The 18,847-nt window shown below is 45.9% G+C and overlaps 1 protein-coding gene across 2 annotated transcripts in view; it reads right to left on the bottom strand.

Annotated features, from left to right (window-relative positions):
• Positions 1-18,480, bottom strand: part of LOC110492265 (DENN domain-containing protein 5B) — a 56,157-nt gene extending 37,677 nt beyond the window's left edge. For both annotated transcript variants that reach the window (XM_036951202.2, XM_090203121.1), the window contains exons 1-4: positions 18,103-18,480; positions 2,601-2,710; positions 735-1,443; positions 418-605 (exon numbers count right to left, since the gene is read on the bottom strand). In XM_036951202.2, the coding sequence (XP_036807097.2) occupies positions 418-605; positions 735-1,443; positions 2,601-2,710; positions 18,103-18,214 (1,119 nt within the window). In that variant the 5' untranslated portion in view covers positions 18,215-18,480. The remainder of the gene's footprint in view (positions 1-417; positions 606-734; positions 1,444-2,600; positions 2,711-18,102) is intronic.
• Between the last annotated feature and the right edge of the window lie 367 nt (positions 18,481-18,847).

Genomic DNA, 18,847 nt, shown 5'->3' with positions numbered 1-18,847 from the left:
TTTAAATATCAACAGTACTGCCACAGCGGTGTAACATTTGATCAACACGGCCTACATCATCGTCAATATTAGGTCTGGTTGGCGGATACGCGCAGCAGAGAGACAGACACAGAGGTCAATCTTAACCAGTCAAAGAAATGGAGCTAGCTGACTAGCAGGTTTATATCAACCATCAACATCAATGATCAGCTGATGGCCCACCCCTTTTCTCCGATGTCAATCATCTCTTTAGGAGGCACTGTAACTAGCTTGCTTACAATTTGTGACGATGAGTGTGTTCTTGCAGAAATAAATAGGCCTATGCTTAATTTTTTTTGTAAATGTTCACTACAGAGGAATTTGGTATGTTAGGAAGTATGAAAGTAGAATTTTTTTCAACGGTCTGTTTATGGCCCTGGTACTAAGTATATTCAATACCTCATGGGACAGATCCAAAGTGGAGCATTGGGAGCAATCCTTCCGTTGGATGCCCATCAAGAAGGGCACGGGGGCATCCAGGAGATGGTGCAGGGGCACGGGCAAGATGGGCAGGTAGACGTGCTGCCACTGGAATGGAAACAGTAGGTTGGTGATGCCCTCTGCCACCGTCATCAACCGCTGGTAGTCTGGAGACAGAGAGGCGCATGATGGGAAATGAACAAGTGCACACTTTTGGGTTACATTTGAAAAATGATCGAAACACAACCTAGGCTGGTGATCTTTCAGAAAATGCTGCCTGATCTTTTGGTGCTTACCCTGTGAGTAGAGCAGGACCTGGGTCTCCAGCAGCACAGAGGTGAGCAGCCTCACCATGTTCTCCACCCCCAGCAGGGAGAAGGCCTCTCCTAGTGGGTAGTCCCCGAGCGGGAGCTCCTCAGGGCCGGGCTGCTGGCACACGATAGGCCCCTGGACCCCGTGGAACCGGAGCGAACGACCGGGCGGCGGCACGGGTACCTCGTACAGGATGTTGTGGATGTAGCTCTCCAGCGGCAGTGGCGGGGCCGCGTGCGATGTCACCGCCTGGTGCAGCTGGGACAGGAAGTGGCGGGCGGCGTGCAGGAAGGGGAGGGGCGTGAGGAGGCAGAGGGCCTTGGAGGCATACAGGGTGTCCCGGGCCGGCTGGAAGGAGCCCGCTGCGCAGCCCAAACAAGCCGACATTGGGCGCGCTGCCAGGGAGTCGGCATCCAACTCATCCAGGCTGCTCACCAGAGAATCCATGCTGGATGTGGAGGGGGAGGAGGCGGAGGAAGATGACGAAGAGGAGGTGGAATAGTGCTCCACATGGTGCATCTGATGAAGGGTCTGCATCGCCGTGGTGATCTGGGCATTCGTCACCGCTTCGTAGTACGTGTGCACGAAGCCGTAGGAGCGCGTGCCGTCGTCCTGGGCGACCGTGAAGGAGTGGAAGTGGTGCTCGCGGCCGTCCGCCTGACTACGGAACGACAGGCCGTGCGGCATGCAGAGCTGGGGATGAGAGAGAGAGAGAGAGAGAGAGAGAGAGAGAGAGAAAGAGATGAAGGAGGAAGATGGAGAATGAGAGATGAAGAAAGGAGAGAGAGGGTGAGGAGAGAAATATGAAGGGAGGAAGAGAGACATGGGAAGAGGAATGAGGTGAGGTGGGGAGAAAAAGAGCGAGAGAGAGGAGTGAGAGGATGGTGAATGGAATAGAGGTGGGAGAGATGTCGAAGGAAGAGCGAGTTGCGATGTTTTAGAGGACATAGCAGAGGAAAAAGTAAATAAAGGGGATAGAGAGAGAGAGAGAGAGAGAGATAGGAGAGGAAGACGAGGTAGGGGAAGGTACAGAAAGAGAGGCAAACAATCTCAACTGCCTTCAATAGCCTGCTCTTAAATCAAACGCAAGTGATTATGGACAGGGATGAGAGGGGTCAAATCATTCTGAAGAGCTTTCATTCTGACAAACAACATTAAAGACTAGCGGTTGAAAGGGCCCTTATTTGTGGAAAGAACCAGAGTGTGGCTCCATGAAAAGGCGCTCTATCTGCTACAAAGTACCTCAGGGTCTGTAGGGAGACTGCTCACAACAAGAACTTTTCACCAAAAACAACTCAAGTTTTTTTTTAATTGGTTCATCTATGTTAGTAGATTGTGTTGAGTTCCTGCCCTAACGCTTTTATCATCCAGACTTGTTTATACAAGAGTGTGCCATAAAAAGAAACACTTAAAAACAGAAAATATTCTCTCATTCGCATGAAAGATAAATGCATTATGGTACCGGAGAACAAAACAAAGACGTGACAGCACAGCATTTAAGGCTCTTGCAGTGCCAAACAATCAAACATCTGCCCAACCACTTTCAAATGGTTCAATTAACGCTAGTTAGCATTGCGCTAACGCTAGTTAGCCACTTCCTTCAAAACTGCACGCAGAGACATAAAAATGGTCTCCACCAGTTCATCTGACTCTGGGGAAGGATCCCATTAACAAAACAATAGTGCACAAACAACAAATGTAAAGTCCTCTATTCTGTGTAAAATATGTGCACAACAGAAGCTATACTTTCTTGTAATGAATGCATGAAATGAGGCCATTTTCAAAACAACCATCTTTCCATAAAGGGCTAAAACAGCCAAAATGAATGTATCCTAGCCCCACTGTCTTACCATGTTGACTGCATCTCTGTTGAAGGGACTCCTGTCTGTGCTCTCAGGGTAGTGGGCCAGAACCTTGGATTTGAAGGACCTCCGTAGGGGGCTCTGCTCAAAGCTCTCACCTAGGAAAGAGAGAAAGGGGTTGAAAACGAGTGGCGGGGGAGAGAGAGAGAGAGGGTAGAGACAGACAGACGGAGAGAACGAGTATGTCAGCATTGCAATACTGGCACAGACAAATTCAGAGGGACAAGTGACCTTCATTTCCCGCACTGAATTCTTAATAAGGGGACAGGGCGGAGAGCAACACTGCGGTTACCAGACAGGGTCAGGACTTAATATCTGAGACAGCAAAGCTTTTGGCCCATCATCTGATATCAGCTAAAAACTCTGTGTGTGTTGAATACCTTTAATGAGCCAGAGGTGAGATGGTAGAGGGGTGAGACTAGAGATGGAAATTAAGTTAACCCGCTTGCCCGAGGCTAGTAATTTTCAGACTGGGCTAGTAGAAAATGTAGAGAGGTGAGACAGAGTTGGGCAACAGCAGAGAGAAGAGATAGTAGAGGGGTGAGACAGTAGAGGTGAGAGAGAAGTGATTACAATAGATTTGTGACATTACTGGGACAGTAGAGCGGTAAGGCAGTAGAGGGGTAAGGCAGTAGAGAGGTGAGACCGTTAGTGAGACAACAGAGAAGTGAGGCAATAGGGGTGGTTCTGCAGTGAAGGGGGGAAGCCCTGCCAAGTCCAGACTTATATAACGACCAACCCTGAGGTGCCTTCAAAGCAGCTACAGTGCCCACATCCCCTCACACTGCACCATCGTCAGAAAGTCAGATAGAGGAGGAGAGAGAACAGGGGGACAGGTAGGGTTGTCATGATCCCAGGCATACTCTGAAGTATCGTGTCAAGGAGACAAAACATTAAGCTGACTTTCTGTTGTCACCCAGAGTCACGTTTGTTTATTTTTTAAAGCTATATCACACAGTATTTCACATAGAGCTGGTTTGTAAAAGACCATAAAGTTCAGTCTGCTTCATGAAAATCCAGTATTGTCGTGGTATTGCAATATTGGTATCGTGACAACCCTAGGGGATAGGAAGGTTGATTTGGAGAGGGAGATAAGTGAGGAAGGGTTAGAGGAGATGAGGGGGGGATTTGATTCAAGATGTTGTAGAAGCAGGAGCAATGCACAGAACGCATCCCAACGCTCTGCAGGGTGAACCTGACTGTTTACAGTACGCGGATACAAGCTGAAACTGGGTCTTGATAGCAAAGAGGATCTTTGGTTTAGCTGGAAATAAGAAAACACACTACATCGCACCATCCATGTCATAGTTTCAGCAAAGTGAAAGTGTTTTTTTGTTTGTGTAGCAGACTTTCAAATGAAAAAAACTTACTACATTTTCTGACACATGTATGGTATGTGTACATGCATTGAAGGGAAGGAGAGAATTCAGTGACACACACTTCCCCTGACCTTGATGTATAACCTTGTCTGCCTGATGCATCTCCTGCCTCTCTCACTGTCCCCTGTGTCAACTGCCTGCTCCAATTACATACAGATAGCTGTGTGTGTGTGTGTGTGTGTGTGTGTGTGTGTGTGTGTGTGTGTGTGTGTGTGTGTGTGTGTGTGTGTGTGTGTGTGTGTGTGTGTGTGTGTGTGTGTGTGTGTCTCATGCAAGCCACTGGTGTGTACCAGCGTTGTGCTCCATCCAGGATTTTGGAATTGACTCCCATTCAACTCATGAGTTGAAATTCCAATTGGCCACACCCCACATGATGTAGAATTTGAGTGCCAGGAAGTCGAATTTAATTCAGTGCAATTCAAAGAAATTCCACTCAGTCATAGAACATGAGGTTTCATTGAGTCTGACAGGTCGCACTTCCAGATACCAAAGAATGCATCACTTTTCTCTGCGAACAATGTTCATATACTCTTTTAACCTTGGTGCTTAGAATAGCCAATTATATGTCCACCGACCATAATATTTGTGGTTTTCTCTTTGAAGGATTTAGGGTCAACTTGAGGGTTAAACTAATGCATTCTGGGAAATGTTTTATTTTGATTAATGAAATAATTAAATATTAATTAAATATAACAACTTGGAATATTTGCATGGAGGTTGTTTTCATTGATCATCCATTAAGAGTTTGTCCTGAAAATCAATTGTTTCAACAATATTTTACATGCATTTTTATATGTATATTTGTAAGACTAGACCTAATATAGAACAGTCATTTACATTTGATTGAATTTGACTCAATTCAATTCCCTTTCATTCAAATTCTAATTGCAATTCTGCATCCTGTTTACTACTTCAATTCAAATTCAATTGGAATTAATGAGGCATTCTCAATTCAATTCAGAATTGAGCACAACCCTAGTATGTACACTCAAAATACCTCATTTTTGAAGGAACTCCATCATTCCCTAGAGTGCATCACTCTTCCCATTACTACCCTGCCTGGGATGTGGATGCGCACATGCACACACACACATCCACACATTCAAGAAATCTGTGACGCCATTTCCGGTCACAACTTGCAGACTTGTTTACGTGTTGCTGTGCGTTTAGTGCATTTGGTTGCCAACCTTACTTTGCTACCTGACAACTTTACGGTTTTTACTTTTTAATTACCGTTTATATTTTTGGTTTTTCCCTCACTCAACTTTTTTTCATTCAACTTTTTCACTCCGGACGCTTTATCTGGACACGGTTCGTCAGGACCTCCAACAGCCGAAGCTAAGCAGTAACATTAACATGATGTCTTCTAATTGCAGTCGCTGTACTCATAATATACAGGAGAACGATCGCCTTACGGCGAGGATAGCTGTGCTGCAAGCCCAGCTTCAGACGCAATCGTTAGGCAAGGGTAATTTCAGTGTAGGAAAGGATGAAACCGCGTCTGTGCCACCAGTAAGTACAGATAGTAACGTTAGTATAAATCCCCTCGCACGGTCCCTGCAGCCGGACAACTTTCTCACAGTTTCTGGAGGGAAATGCTGTAGGAATGCTCAACCAGTGTCGCTCATTCAGCCGACAGAAACTTTCAACCGGTTTTCCCCATTAAGCAGCGAGTCGGAGTCAGAGGCCGAGCCTTCTCCTGTCTCTACTCCTCCCGTTACGGGGTCTGAGACGCCGAAGCCTCCCACCGTTAGCTCTGACAAATTGAAAACTCTAGTCATTGGCGACTCCATTACCCGCAGTATTAGACTTATTAAAACAAATCATCCAGTGATCATACACTGTTTACCAGGGGGCAGGGCTACCGACGTTAAGGCTAATCTGAAGATATTGCTGGCTAAAGCTAAAACTGCCGAGTGTAGAGAGGATAGAGATATTGTTATCCACGTCAGCACCAACAATGTTAGGATGAAACAGTCAGAGGTCACCAAGCGCAACATAGCTTCAGCGTGTAAATCAGCTAGAAAGATGTGTCGGCATAGAGTAATTGTCTCTGGCGCCCTCACAGTTAGGGGGAGTGATGAGCTCTACAGCATAGTCTCACGACTCAATCGCTGGTTGAAAACTGTTTTCTGCCCCTCCCAAAAGATAGAATGTGTAGATAATGGGCCCTCTTTCTGGGACTCACCCACAAACAGGACCAAGCCTGGCCTGCTGAGGAGTGACGGACTCCATCCTAGCTGGAGGGGTGCTCTCATCTTATCTACCAACATAGACAGGGCTCTAACTCCTCTAGCTCCACAATGAAATCGGGTGCATGCCAGGCAGCAGGTTGTTAGTCTGCCACTAGCACAGTCAGTGTAGTCAGCTCAGCTATCCCCATTGAGACCGTGTCTGTGCCTCGACCTGGGTTGGGCAAAACTAAACATGGCGGTGTTTGCCTTAGCAATCTCACTAGGATAAAGACCTCCTCCATTCATGCCATTATTGAAAGAGATGGTGATACCTCACATCTCAAAATAGGGTTACTTAATGTTAGATCCCTCACTTCAAAGGCAGTTACAGTCAATGAACTAATCACTGATCATAATCTTGATGTGATTGGCCTGACTGAAACATGGCTGAAGCCTGATGAATTTACTGTGTTAATTAAGGCCTCACCTCCTGGTCACACTAGTGACCATATCCCCCGTGCATCCCGCAAAGGTGGAGGTGTTGCTAACATTTACGATAGCAAATTTCAATTTACAAAAAAAAATACATGTTTTCATCTCTTGAGCTTCTAGTCATGACATCTATGCAGCCTACTCAATCACTTTTTATAGCTACTGTTTACAGGCCTCCTGGGCCATATACAGCGTTCCTCATTGAGTTCCCTGAATTCCTATCGGACCTTGTAGTCATAGCAGATAATATTCAAATTTTTGTTGACTTTTATATTCACATGGAAAAGTCCACAGACCCACTCCAAAAGGCTTTCGGAGCCATCATCGACTCAGTGGGTTTTGTCCAACATGTCTCTGGACCTACTCACTGTCACAGTCATACTCTGGACCTAGTTTTGTCCCATGGAATAAATGTTGTGGATCTTAATGTTTTTCCTCATAATCCTGGACAATCGGACCACCATTTTATTACGTTTGCAATTGCAACAAATAATCTGCTCAGACCCCAACCAAGGAGCATCAAAAATCGTGCTATAAATTCACAGACAACACAAAGATTCCTTGATACCCTTCCAGACTCCCTCTGCCTACCCAAGGACGTTAGAGGACAAAAATCAGTTAACCACCAAACTGAGGAACTCAGTATAACCTTGCGCAATACCCTAGATGCAGTTGCACCCCTAAAAACGAAACAAATTTATCATAAGAAACTAGTTCCCTGGTATACAAAAAATACCCAAGCTCTGAAGCAAACTTCCAGAAAATATGAACAGAAACGGCGCCACACCAAACTGGAAGTCTTCCGACTAGCTTGGAAAGACAGTACCGTGCAGTATCGAAGACCCCTTACTGCTGCTGGATCATCCTATTTTTCCAACTTTATTGAGGAAATTTATTTTTGATACTGTCGCAAAGCTAACTAAAAAGCAGCATTCCCAAGTGAGGATGGCTTTCACTTCAGCAGTAATAAATTCATGAACTTCTTTGAGGAAAAGATCAACTGTAAATGTCGGTGTTCCTCAAGGTTCCGTTTTAGGACCACTATTGTTTTCACTAAATATTTTAACTCTTGGGGATGTCATTCGAAAACATAATGTTAACTAATGTTATCAAGACTGTTTCAAGGACAGCTTTTTTCCATCTACATAACATTGCAAAAATCTGAAACTTTCTGTCCAAAAATGATTCAGAAAAATTAATCCATGCTTTTGTTACTTCTAGGTTAGACTACTGCAATGCTCTACTTTCCGGCTACCCGGATAAAGCACTAAATAAACTTCAGTTAGTGCTAAATACGGCTACTAGAATCCTGACTAGAACCAAAAAATGTGATCATATTACTCCAGTGCTAGCCTTTTCCTACACTGGCTTCCTGTCAAGGCAAGGGCTGATTTCAAGGTTTTGAAGATATCCCTCTAATGGCGTGGGGGCTGTGCTTTGGCAAAGTGGGTGGGGTTATATCCTTCCTGTTTGGCCCTGTCTGGGTGTATCATTGGATTGGGACACAGTGTCTCCTGACCCCTCCTGTCTCAGCCTCCAGTATTTATGCTACAGTAGTTTATGTGTCAGTGGGCTAGGGTCAGTTTGTTATATCTGGAGTACTTCTCCTGTCTTATCCGGTGTCCTGTGTGAATTTAAATATGCTCTCTCTAATTCTCTCTTTCTCTCATTCTTTCTCTTTCTCGAATAACCTGAGCCCTAGGACCATGCCTCAGGACTACCTGGCATGATGACTCCTTGCTGTTCCCAGTCCACCTGGCCATGCTGCTGCTCCAGTTTCAACTGTTCTGCCTGGGGCTATGGAATCCTGACCTGTTCACCGGACGTGCTACCTGTCCCAGACCTTCTGTTTTCAACTCTCTAGAGACAGCAGGAGTGGTAGAGATACTCTTAATGATCGGCTATGAAAAGCCAACTGACATTTACTCCTGAGGTGCTGACTTGCTGCACCCTCGACAAATACTGTGATTATTATTATTTGACCATGCTGGTCATTTATGAACATTTGAACATCTTGGCCATGTTCTGTTATAATCTCCACCCGGCACAGCCAGAAGAGGACTGGCCACCCCTCATAGCCTGGTTCCTCTCTAGGTTTCTTCCTAGGTTTTGGCCTTTCTAGGGAGTTTTTCCTAGCCACCGTGCTTCTACACCTGCATTGCTTGCTGTTTGAGGTTTTAGGCTGGGTTTCTGTACAGCACTTTGAGATATCAGCTGATGTACAAAGGGCTATATAAATACATTTGGTTTGATTTGATTTGATCCATGCACTGTCAAAACACCCATGGGCAATAACATGGTGATAAAGCAGGAAGAGCAACACTCTTGCTTAAAAGCAACGCGTCTCATGGCTTTCGACCTTCGTCTCTCCCGAGCCCGTACGGGAGTTGTAGCGATGAGACAAGATAGTAACTACTAACAATTGGAGACCACGAAATTGGGGAGAAAAGGGGTAATTTTTTACATTTTAAATAATTAATTAAAACAACGCGTCTTACAATTTAACGCTTGCTTTGACGCATATCCACTATCCACCCAGATTATATTATTCTACATACTTCTCCGATGACGCATGGAAAGCCGACAACAGAAAGGATGCTGAAGACAAGAAATGGATCACCCGAACTAAGAGGGTTGCTTTGCTTTGAAACAGGCTGGTGGGTGGGTAGTATGAATGCAGACTGGTGGGTGGGTAGTATGAATGCAGGCTGGTGGGTGGGTAGTATGAATGCAGGCTGGTGGGTGGGTAGTATGAATGCAGGCTGGTGGGTGGGTAGTATGAATGCAGACTGGTGGGTGGGTAGTATGAAAGCAGGCTGGTGGGTGGGTAGTATGAATGCAGGCTGGTGGGTGGGTAGTATGAATGCAGGCTGGTGGGTGGGTAGTATGAAATCAGGCTGGTGGGTGGGTAGTATGAATGCAGGCTGGTGGGTGGGTAGTATGAATGCAGGCTGGTGGGTGGGTAGTATGAATGCAGGCTGGTGGGTGGGTAGTATGAATGCAGGCTGGTGGGTGGGTAGTATGAATGCAGGCTGGTGGGTGGGTAGTATGAAATCAGGCTGGTGGGTGGGTAGTATGAATGCAGGCTGGTGGGTGGGTAGTATGAATGCAGGCTGGTGGGTGGGTAGTATGAATGCAGGCTGGTGGGTGGGTAGTATGAATGCAGGCTGGTGGGTGGGTAGTATGAAAGCAGGCTGGTGGGTGGGTAGTATGAAAGCAGGCTGGTGGGTGGGTAGTATGAATGTAGGCTGGTGGGCGGGTAGTATGAAAGCAGGCTGGTGGGTGGGTAGTATGAATGCAGGCTGGTGGGCGGGTAGTATGAAAGCAGGCTGGTGGGTGGGTAGTATGAATGCAGGCTGGTGGGCGGGTAGTATGAAAGCAGGCTGGTGGGTGGGTAGTATGAATGCAGGCTGGTGGGTGGGTAGTATGAAAGCAGGCTGGTGGGTGGGTAGTATGAATGCAGGCTGGTGGGTGGGTAGTATGAAAGCAGGCTGGTGGGTGGGTAGTATGAAAGCAGGCTGGTGGGTGGGTAGTATGAATGCAGGCTGGTGGATGGGTAGTATGAAAGCAGGCTGGTGGGTGGGTAGTATGAAAGCAGGCTGGTGGGTGGGTAGTATGAATGCAGGCTGGTGGGTGGGTAGTATGAATGCAGGCTGGTGGGTGGGTAGTATGAAAGCAGGCTGGTGGGTGGGTAGTATGAATGCAGGCTGGTGGGTGGGTAGTATGAAAGCAGGCTGGTGGGTGGGTAGTATGAAAGCAGGCTGGTGGGTGGGTAGTATGAATGCAGGCTGGTGGATGGGTAGTATGAAAGCAGGCTGGTGGGTGGGTAGTATGAAAGCAGGCTGGTGGGTGGGTAGTATGAATGCAGGCTGGTGGGTGGGTAGTATGAATGCAGGCTGGTGGGTGGGTAGTATGAATGCAGGCTGGTGGGTGGGTAGTATGAAATCAGGCTGGTGGGTGGGTAGTATGAAAGCAGGCTGGTGGGTGGGTAGTATGAATGCAGGCTGGTGGGTGGGTAGTATGAATGCAGGCTGGTGGGTGGGTAGTATGAAAGCAGGCTGGTGGGTGGGTAGTATGAATGCAGGCTGGTGGGTGGGTAGTATGAATGCAGGCTGGTGGGTGGGTAGTATGAATGCAGGCTGGTGGGTGGGTAGTATGAATGCAGGCTGGTGGGTGGGTAGTATGAAAGCAGGGTGGGTCCTATTCACAAAAAAATTCTGATCAATCTCTCAGATATAGGACAGACACTTCAGAACAAACTTCCTTTAGATTTGTTTGAGGGGGGACTATCTGTTGTTCCATGTAATGAATATGTTATTGGGCTAATAGCAGTAAGGCCAAATCATTTTTATATATATATATATATATATATATATATATATACACTTCAAGGGGTCTTAACATTCCAAATCAAATAGCAAAATGATCCTTGGTATGACCTTAAAACAATTCCATATAGCTTACTATCTCGGCCCCAGTTATGTACTGGGCTGTCCGGACCATCCTTTGCAGAGCTGTGCGGTCAAGGGCGGTGCAATTGCCAAACCAAGCGGTGATGCAGCCAGTCACATGCCAAATCTTTTCAGCCTCCTGCGGGGGAAACCCTCATTTACGTTTTGCTATGGTGTGCACTATTGAAAACGACCCTGTTGGGTGGAAGCCATTGTACGAATGCGATGTTATGAGAACAGGGCAGCCAATGTTGGATATCGGTGTGATAAGGAAGTGAATCAGAGCTGGTATCAAAAAAACTCAACAGTGACACTATTTTGCTGAGCGTTCTACCATTCTGGTCCTCTATTTGTATTATAATCAAGAGACATGACACACAGAGATCAAATCAAAATCAAATGGTATTTGTCACACGCGCCGAATACAACAAGTGTAGACCTTACTGTGAAATGCCTACTTACAAGCCCTTAACCAACAGTGTAGCTCAAGAGATGTGACAAACACTAAGACCACACTGTGACGCGTTATCTACCAAGCCTTGATCTTCCTCGGGGCAACAAAAAAAAGCAAAGGGAGGGAGAAATCAGAAGAGCCTTGAGCCTAGCCGTCAAGAAGAGAGGGACGTCTGGCTGCCATGGTCACCATTTCCGACGGCATTAAGTTTGCCGGGGCCTTGGAGAGGAAGTCAGTCGCTACGTTTCATTAGCTGACCCAGATAGTTAGGTTCACACACACACGCACGCACGCACACACAGCCATGAGGCAACATCAAACGTCTGTGCGAAATCCACAGGAGGCTGGTGAGGGGAAGATGGCTCCAGAGCCCATTCTACCCAATTAAGGTGCTGCAAGCCACCTGCGATCAAATCTCTATTCACTCCGTGCCTGGGAATGGGTTTCACTGCTGTCCATTCACTGAACCTGTTCTTTGAAGGTCTCACGGGGACGCATTTTAAACATAAGCACTTGAAATGAACAGTCCACTGGTGAATGAATGGTACACTGTTGTTTTTAAGCTGTTTAGTGGCAGAGATGGAAGTCAAATATTAGGAAGTTGCTGACCCCATTAAAGACAAAAGGTAGAGAGAGAGAGAGAGAGAGAGATAATCGTAGGAGATGAAAGGGTTCAAGAGACAGAAAGAGAAGAGGGATAGGGAGATATGGAAGCAGAGGGGGAAGAAGAGGGAGCTAACAGGAGAGATGGTGAAGCAGGGAGGGGGAGGGGAGGGTGGCTTGTTTTGGTTCTGCGGATGAAAGATTAAAAATGGGGCCTCGGTTAGGCTGTGCGACTCTCATAATCATCATTGCCCTAGCTAGACATCTCCCACACAGCACTGTGAAATCAGCTCAGCTCACTCCAGAGAGTGTTAAAACACTACGAAAATGCATTTATCCTACTTAGAAGTAAAACCATCGAATAGGTGAAAGCACGATTCTACGATGTACATGTATGCTAACACCAATTCTGCCATGACGGATCAGTGACTACTCAGAGGAAGGAAGGAGGAACAGTAGAAAGAATTAAGACGGCAGTTCCTTCACATTGGAACAGGCCTTTAGTCTCACGGTTCCACTCCAGGGACTGAAACGTCTCCGAGACACTGCTGCAAATCTCAACGTCACAGGATCCCTCTTCAAGCATGGCTAGATTTATCAAGGGGAGTTCAGTCAGTCACATCAGTTCTCAGGACAGGAAGAGCCATTTTTATGCCACATATAACCCTTTAGTTGTCGAACCTGAGTCTGGTTCAGTTCACTTACGGAAGGAAAACAATCCAAATGGGGAGGCACTACCAGACCTTGTCCAATAAGAAACTCTTGACTTGGTTAACTGTTGCAAAACATTTCAAAACATGTTGCTATGGGGTGCCCTAATGAACATTGCTGATTGGATCACAGGATGACATCTGGTTTTCATTGGTCTATAGTGTTGGTGATGTTAAATAAGATTACAAATGCATACAATTTCATTGGATGCTAGTAGGCATTCTGTAAAAATCACCCAATTTTCCCATACAGTAGATACGCAGACGAACAGAGGTGTGATCTGAAACCTAAAAGACAAAGAGGCCTATGATAAAGCAGCTGACATTTCACAGCTGATAGATATTTAAATGTGTGATTAACAGTCGTACGCAGCGTCCCATCCTTCAAAACGGACAGATTGAGACAGGGATGACTGACTATATAAAGAGCGATGTAATTTCATCTTCGCCCAACTCAATTGCCCCACCACATTCAATTCATCACACCCTCGGATGGGCAAGAGGAGAAGGAGGGAGACGGAGGTGGGCAGACCGATAAAAAGACAGAATGACAACGGGCTTTCATTCAAGGAGCAGACACTGCGTCTCAATTATAAGAATCTCCAAGTGGTCTTTGTCTCATGAATAAATGTAGTGGTTTGCTGAACTATGCTTGCTGAAATGATATGTAACACTGCTCCCACACTGGAGAACTTGCATGAAGGCTTTAGCTCAGAGGGATAACGCATTCACGGGAATGGACGACTCGGGTTTGATCATTGATTGGTTACAGAAGAAAGCAAGAGGTCATGTGAGGTCAAAACCGACTGTACAAGTATAACCACCAGCTTTTCAATGTGACTGAATATAGCCTAATAGGAGTTCAATAGGTATTTTTACAATACAGCCAACAGGAGCTAAGTCCATCCTTGTCTTCCTTCACACAAACTAATCACAGGCTGCGTTCATGATCCCTTTAAGCAAGGTTGTAGTAGGCTCTAAAAATCAAAACTTCCCTTGACACCTGTTCAATGTCTATTCTTAAAAAAGCATTTTCCAATCCAGCAATATCACACGTTCCCACCCGGACGACAGTTCGGCGTCCCTGAACAGCCCACTGTGGGGGTTCCCTCTCCGACACTAATGTCCTTCCGCGTGACAGTCAGCCGGCCGGGAGCAGCCGGTAGATGAAACCACGGCGATCCGGCATTCCAGCCGGGAATGTCATGTGACATTTGATTAGGGCTGCAGAAACACACAAGGGGCATCTATTGAGAGGCCAACAAGAGCAGATTGTCTCTCTGCAGTCACTCTCCAATTACACAAACGACATCTCTCAAAAAACACATTCACCATCGACAGACACACACATCCCTCAAAGGAACACACATTTGTTCACCGACACAAACACACCTCTCAGAAAACACCATCCAGACAGACAGACAGACAGACAGACAGACACACACACACACACACACACACACACGAGGATGGCCTGCTGTTACATAAGCAGATTGGTGATGGCCAGATTGCAGAACCCTGTCCCACCCAGCAGGGAACAGAACCCTGTCCCACTCAGCAGGGAGCAGAACCATGTCCCACCCAGCAGGGAGCAGAACCCTGTCCCACCCAGCAGAGAACAGAACCATGACCCACCCAGCAGGGAGCAGAACCATGTCCCACCCAGCAGGGAGCAGAACCATGTCCCACCCAGCAGGGAACAGAACCCTGTCCCACCCAGCAGGGAGCAGAACCCTGTCCCACCCAGCAGGGAACAGAACCCTGTCCCACCCAGCAGGGAGCAGAACCCTGTCCCACCCAGCAGGGAACAGAACCCTGTCCCACCCAGCAGGGAACAGAACCCTGTCCCACCCAGCAGGGAACAGAACCCGGTCCCACCCAGCAGGGCGCAAAACCATGTCCCACCCAGCAGGGAACCTGCTATCACTACTGTCCTTACTTGGAAACGCTACACCAAGACACACACACCCGCGCTTACCTCGAAAAAACACGAGCATGCATTAATTAAAGAATATATATAATCTAGAACACATGCATGCCCACACATCCATTTATCGAAACACACAAACACACACTATAACTAATAACAGTAATACTGAGTCCTGTCCTTTCCTTTCCCTGCATGGTCTGGATAACGTGATCCTCAGTGAGTATGGGGGCTGTTGTGAATGTGAAGGGGGGTAAGGATGTTTTTTTTTCATTTTAATAGCCTGAGACAAAGCACTAGGCTAGCTAGGCTGCATGACGACAGTCACAGAGGGATAAATGTGTCCGGTTACCACCCCGCAATGTTCCCTGTGGACGTATTCTACAGAGAATATTCTGCCTTTGATACTCCCTCCCCTGTCGTTCTCTCCCAACTCCACATGGAAAACAGGATACAGGGTGTGACTGTGTGTGTGTGTGTGTGTGTGTGTGTGTGTGTTTTCTGTGATTTAACAATGACAGAGAGGCAGTGGGGAGAGGTTCAAATTGTTTTATTCTAAATAGAGCCCACACACGGACACATGCATATGTGCACTCGCCCGCACACATACTTCCTTGCCTCCTCCTCACCAGGGACTTATTATGGAGAATCCAATAGACAAGAGCCTGCAATATACCATTTACACACCATAGGCCAGGGACTCTCTGGAAGTGGCCACTCCCCCTCGGGTTTCAGGCAAGACAGCATCACCGTGGCTGACTGTCGCGGTTGCCTTGGCAACGTGAAGCACGCCATCCACTGCATCCAAGTGACCTGACCAGGAAAGGCTCTAGCCCCTAGGTAGGCTACGACAACCACAACAGAGTTGGCTACAGAAGAAACAGGCCTTGTTCACTACAGGGCACGAAACAGTAGACCCTTTTAAGAAAGGCTTGTTTTTTTGTGTCGTGTTGCACAACATTTTGTAAACATTTTGTGCCATAATCAATGAACAAGACCCACCACACCCATTACACCAGAGGATAGGACAGGGAGATGGTTGTCTGTGATAAAACAGGACTCATCAGTGGAGGAGATTATCCCTGGAGAACCGCCATGCACCACCTTTGACCTCACAAGGAGGTCTATTCTCGGCAGACGAGATACCACACACACCTGACAGTGCCATGTCTAATTTGGTACCAAGCACAGTCCAGCAAGATGGCTTTTGTTAATCTGGTTGAGTGTGCATCCACCCTGTTCCAGCTACAGAAGAGTGCAGATCAGAATAAACATGTCCGAGATGTTAATTCCCTTGTTTATCCCTGTGTGTGGGCTACTCTGCAGCAGCATCAACAAGAGTGAGTGGGAGTGGAATAATATACATGGTTGGGATCTGCCTTCCTCCACTAATAAAGACTTTATGTCTTTTATAGCGATGGTGGTAAACGGCACTACACAAGTTGAAAAGAAGTCAAGAATTGATGGACGTCATTGTTTTTGCAGCTGAACTATTTCTGTGTCGAAAATATTTAACATCAGAGGAACTACATGGAATACTGTATCGTGCGGTCCCACCCTCTCAGGCTGTGTAGGGTATTTGAGTTTTCAAATGACTGAAGTAATGGGAATATATGTTATTTATACAAATTGTGTTAATTATTTTTTGTAGTTTGTCTAATGTTCATTTTCCCTACCCTGTAACGCAAATACTTTTTTTGTCAGTCACAGGTGGGGACTGGATTAGGTGTGAGCAGTGAAGGAGGTGGGCTCATGAGTTGTGCTCCAATTTTCCTGGGGATAGCTTTATTTGTGACCAATGTACAAATTAGAACCGTGCAGTTGCAGAGCATAAGCGAGTTGCCACATCAATTTTACACTGGGTTAATTAGTTAAGCTATTGTTATTAAAATGTTATATTTAATGTTATTAGTTATATTCCATTCCAAATCATATTTTTTTAATGAATTAAAGACAACTATTGAAAACCTTTTGCTCCAGAATGTCATTTTAAAGACTGTTAGGATTTAAAATCTTGCATTACGGCCTCCCGAGTGATGCAGTGGTCTAAGGCACTGCATCGCAGTGCTAGCTGTGCCACTAGAGGTCCTGATTTGAGTCCTGGCTCTGTCGCAGCCGGCCGCGACTGGGAGACCCATGGGGCGGTGCACAATTGGCCCAGAGTCGTCCGGGTTAGGGGAGGGTTTGGCCGGCAGGGATGTTTATTGCGCACAAGCGACTCCTGTGGCGGGCTGGGCGCAATGCATGCTGACACGGTCGCCAGGTGCACGGTGTTTCCTCTGACACATTGGTGCGGCTAGCTTCCAGGCTAAGCAGGTATTGTGTCAAGAAGCAGTGTGGCTTGGCTGGGTTGTGTTTCGGAGGATGAATGGGCTCTCAACCTTCACCTCTCCCATGTCCGTACGGGAGTTGCAGCGATGGGACAAGACTGTAACTACCAATTGGATACCACGAAAAAGGGATAAATATAAAATCTTGTATTATTCAAAAAATATTTAGTGCAATTGTACATGATGGATTGTAAGGAAAAGGAACAACAAAGGAAGACCAAAGAAAATGTATGTTCAGGTGAGTTAGAAGGAGGGACTTAACATCAAATCCCCTCATAGTGTGAATATTAATGGTGACATGTGCAACACAATCCCCCCCCTCCATATTTTATTTCAATAATTAAAATAAGGTAACTAGACTATTCTTTTCATTATTACTTACAAAATAATTTCTAAATAAAACTCATTAAATTGATTTAAAGACACTTCTGTGAAACCCTATGCCATAATCGTCTACCGGGGTTACCCGGGTACTTTAAAAAAACACCCCTTTTCTAAAAAACATTTCATAAAATAACAAAAAAAACTGTAGCCATTTGTTTTCCTTTATAGTTTATTAATCTAAGCATGACCTTCGTCCACATACCAATTTTCTTCCAAACATTGCTTTTTTGTGTCAGCAATTAGACATTCTTCTTAGGGGGGGCTGGTTACCCCATAGTACCCAACTAGGGGCTTCATATGCACTCAGCTGTGACAACAATAAACACCGCTCCCAGTCTCATCTGTTTTCCCGACGTTGTCTCACGCCACGGAACATCACTTCTCACATGACACTGGACTTGCTGCCAGACACAAATAAAAACCTCTCGAACAGTCACCCAATCACTTTGATAAATAAATTGATCAATCAATCAATTGAAGATCTCTCGGGGTTTTCGCCTTTAATTGCGTAAGCTAATTCTTAAGTTTAAGATACATTTTTTATTCTATTAATTAGGCAAATATCAATCAACAACAGAATATTTACCTGCTAATTCTTCGGGTTCTAGACCAGTCTCCGTGTCCAATCCACACACCACGAAGTAGTGGGCGAAGCGGCACGAAGCCGACCCTGTGCCCGAAGTAACCCCGCTCATCATCGGTTTAGATATGCTACTCGGTTAGTCTCTATTTCATACTCTGGACCTCCATCCTGTAGCCTATACGCAGGGCAAATTATGACACGCTGTAGTCTAGACAGTGGGATAATTTCCGTTTTAAATCAAACGAACACCTTGTATTCTTTTCGGGATGAAATTGTCCTTTCTGTATGTTCTCCGTCCACGGTCGGCAGTCAGACTAGTGTCATCCCGAAATGACTGTGTTGTGTAGGAGGCAGCCTACCTCATTGTGTGTGTGTGTGTGTGAGAGAGAGAGAGAGAGAGCGAGATAGAGAGAGTAAATCTCATAAAATGTTCTCATCAGGTTTATTCAGATTCACATTTAAGCTGGCCAGATGATGACTAATGTTTGATGTGATCTAATTATGACAATGAAGCTAATTAAAATCCCATACAATTAAAATAGGTAATTGTGCTGTGCAAAAACAGGAGCACAGTCATCGTCAGTGCTGGGTGGTGATTAGTGCTCATTAAAGGGCCTTGTTCGAATACGACAGACATACATCCTTCCTTCCTTGAAGTTGGATTGGTGTTGGTTGAGTTCTATATGGAAGCCTAAAGCTAGGCATACACTAGACTAGTGTAACAGTATAACTTTAGACCGTCCCCTCG

The sequence above is a fragment of the Oncorhynchus mykiss genome, chromosome 2 (genome assembly GCF_057628025.1).
Source record: "Oncorhynchus mykiss isolate SJ-2025 chromosome 2, ASM5762802v1, whole genome shotgun sequence".
In the NCBI taxonomy this organism is placed as follows: Eukaryota; Metazoa; Chordata; class Actinopteri; order Salmoniformes; family Salmonidae; genus Oncorhynchus; species Oncorhynchus mykiss.
Note: the sequence above shows the minus strand (reverse complement) of the source record. Positions and strands in the feature narration are given on the sequence as shown.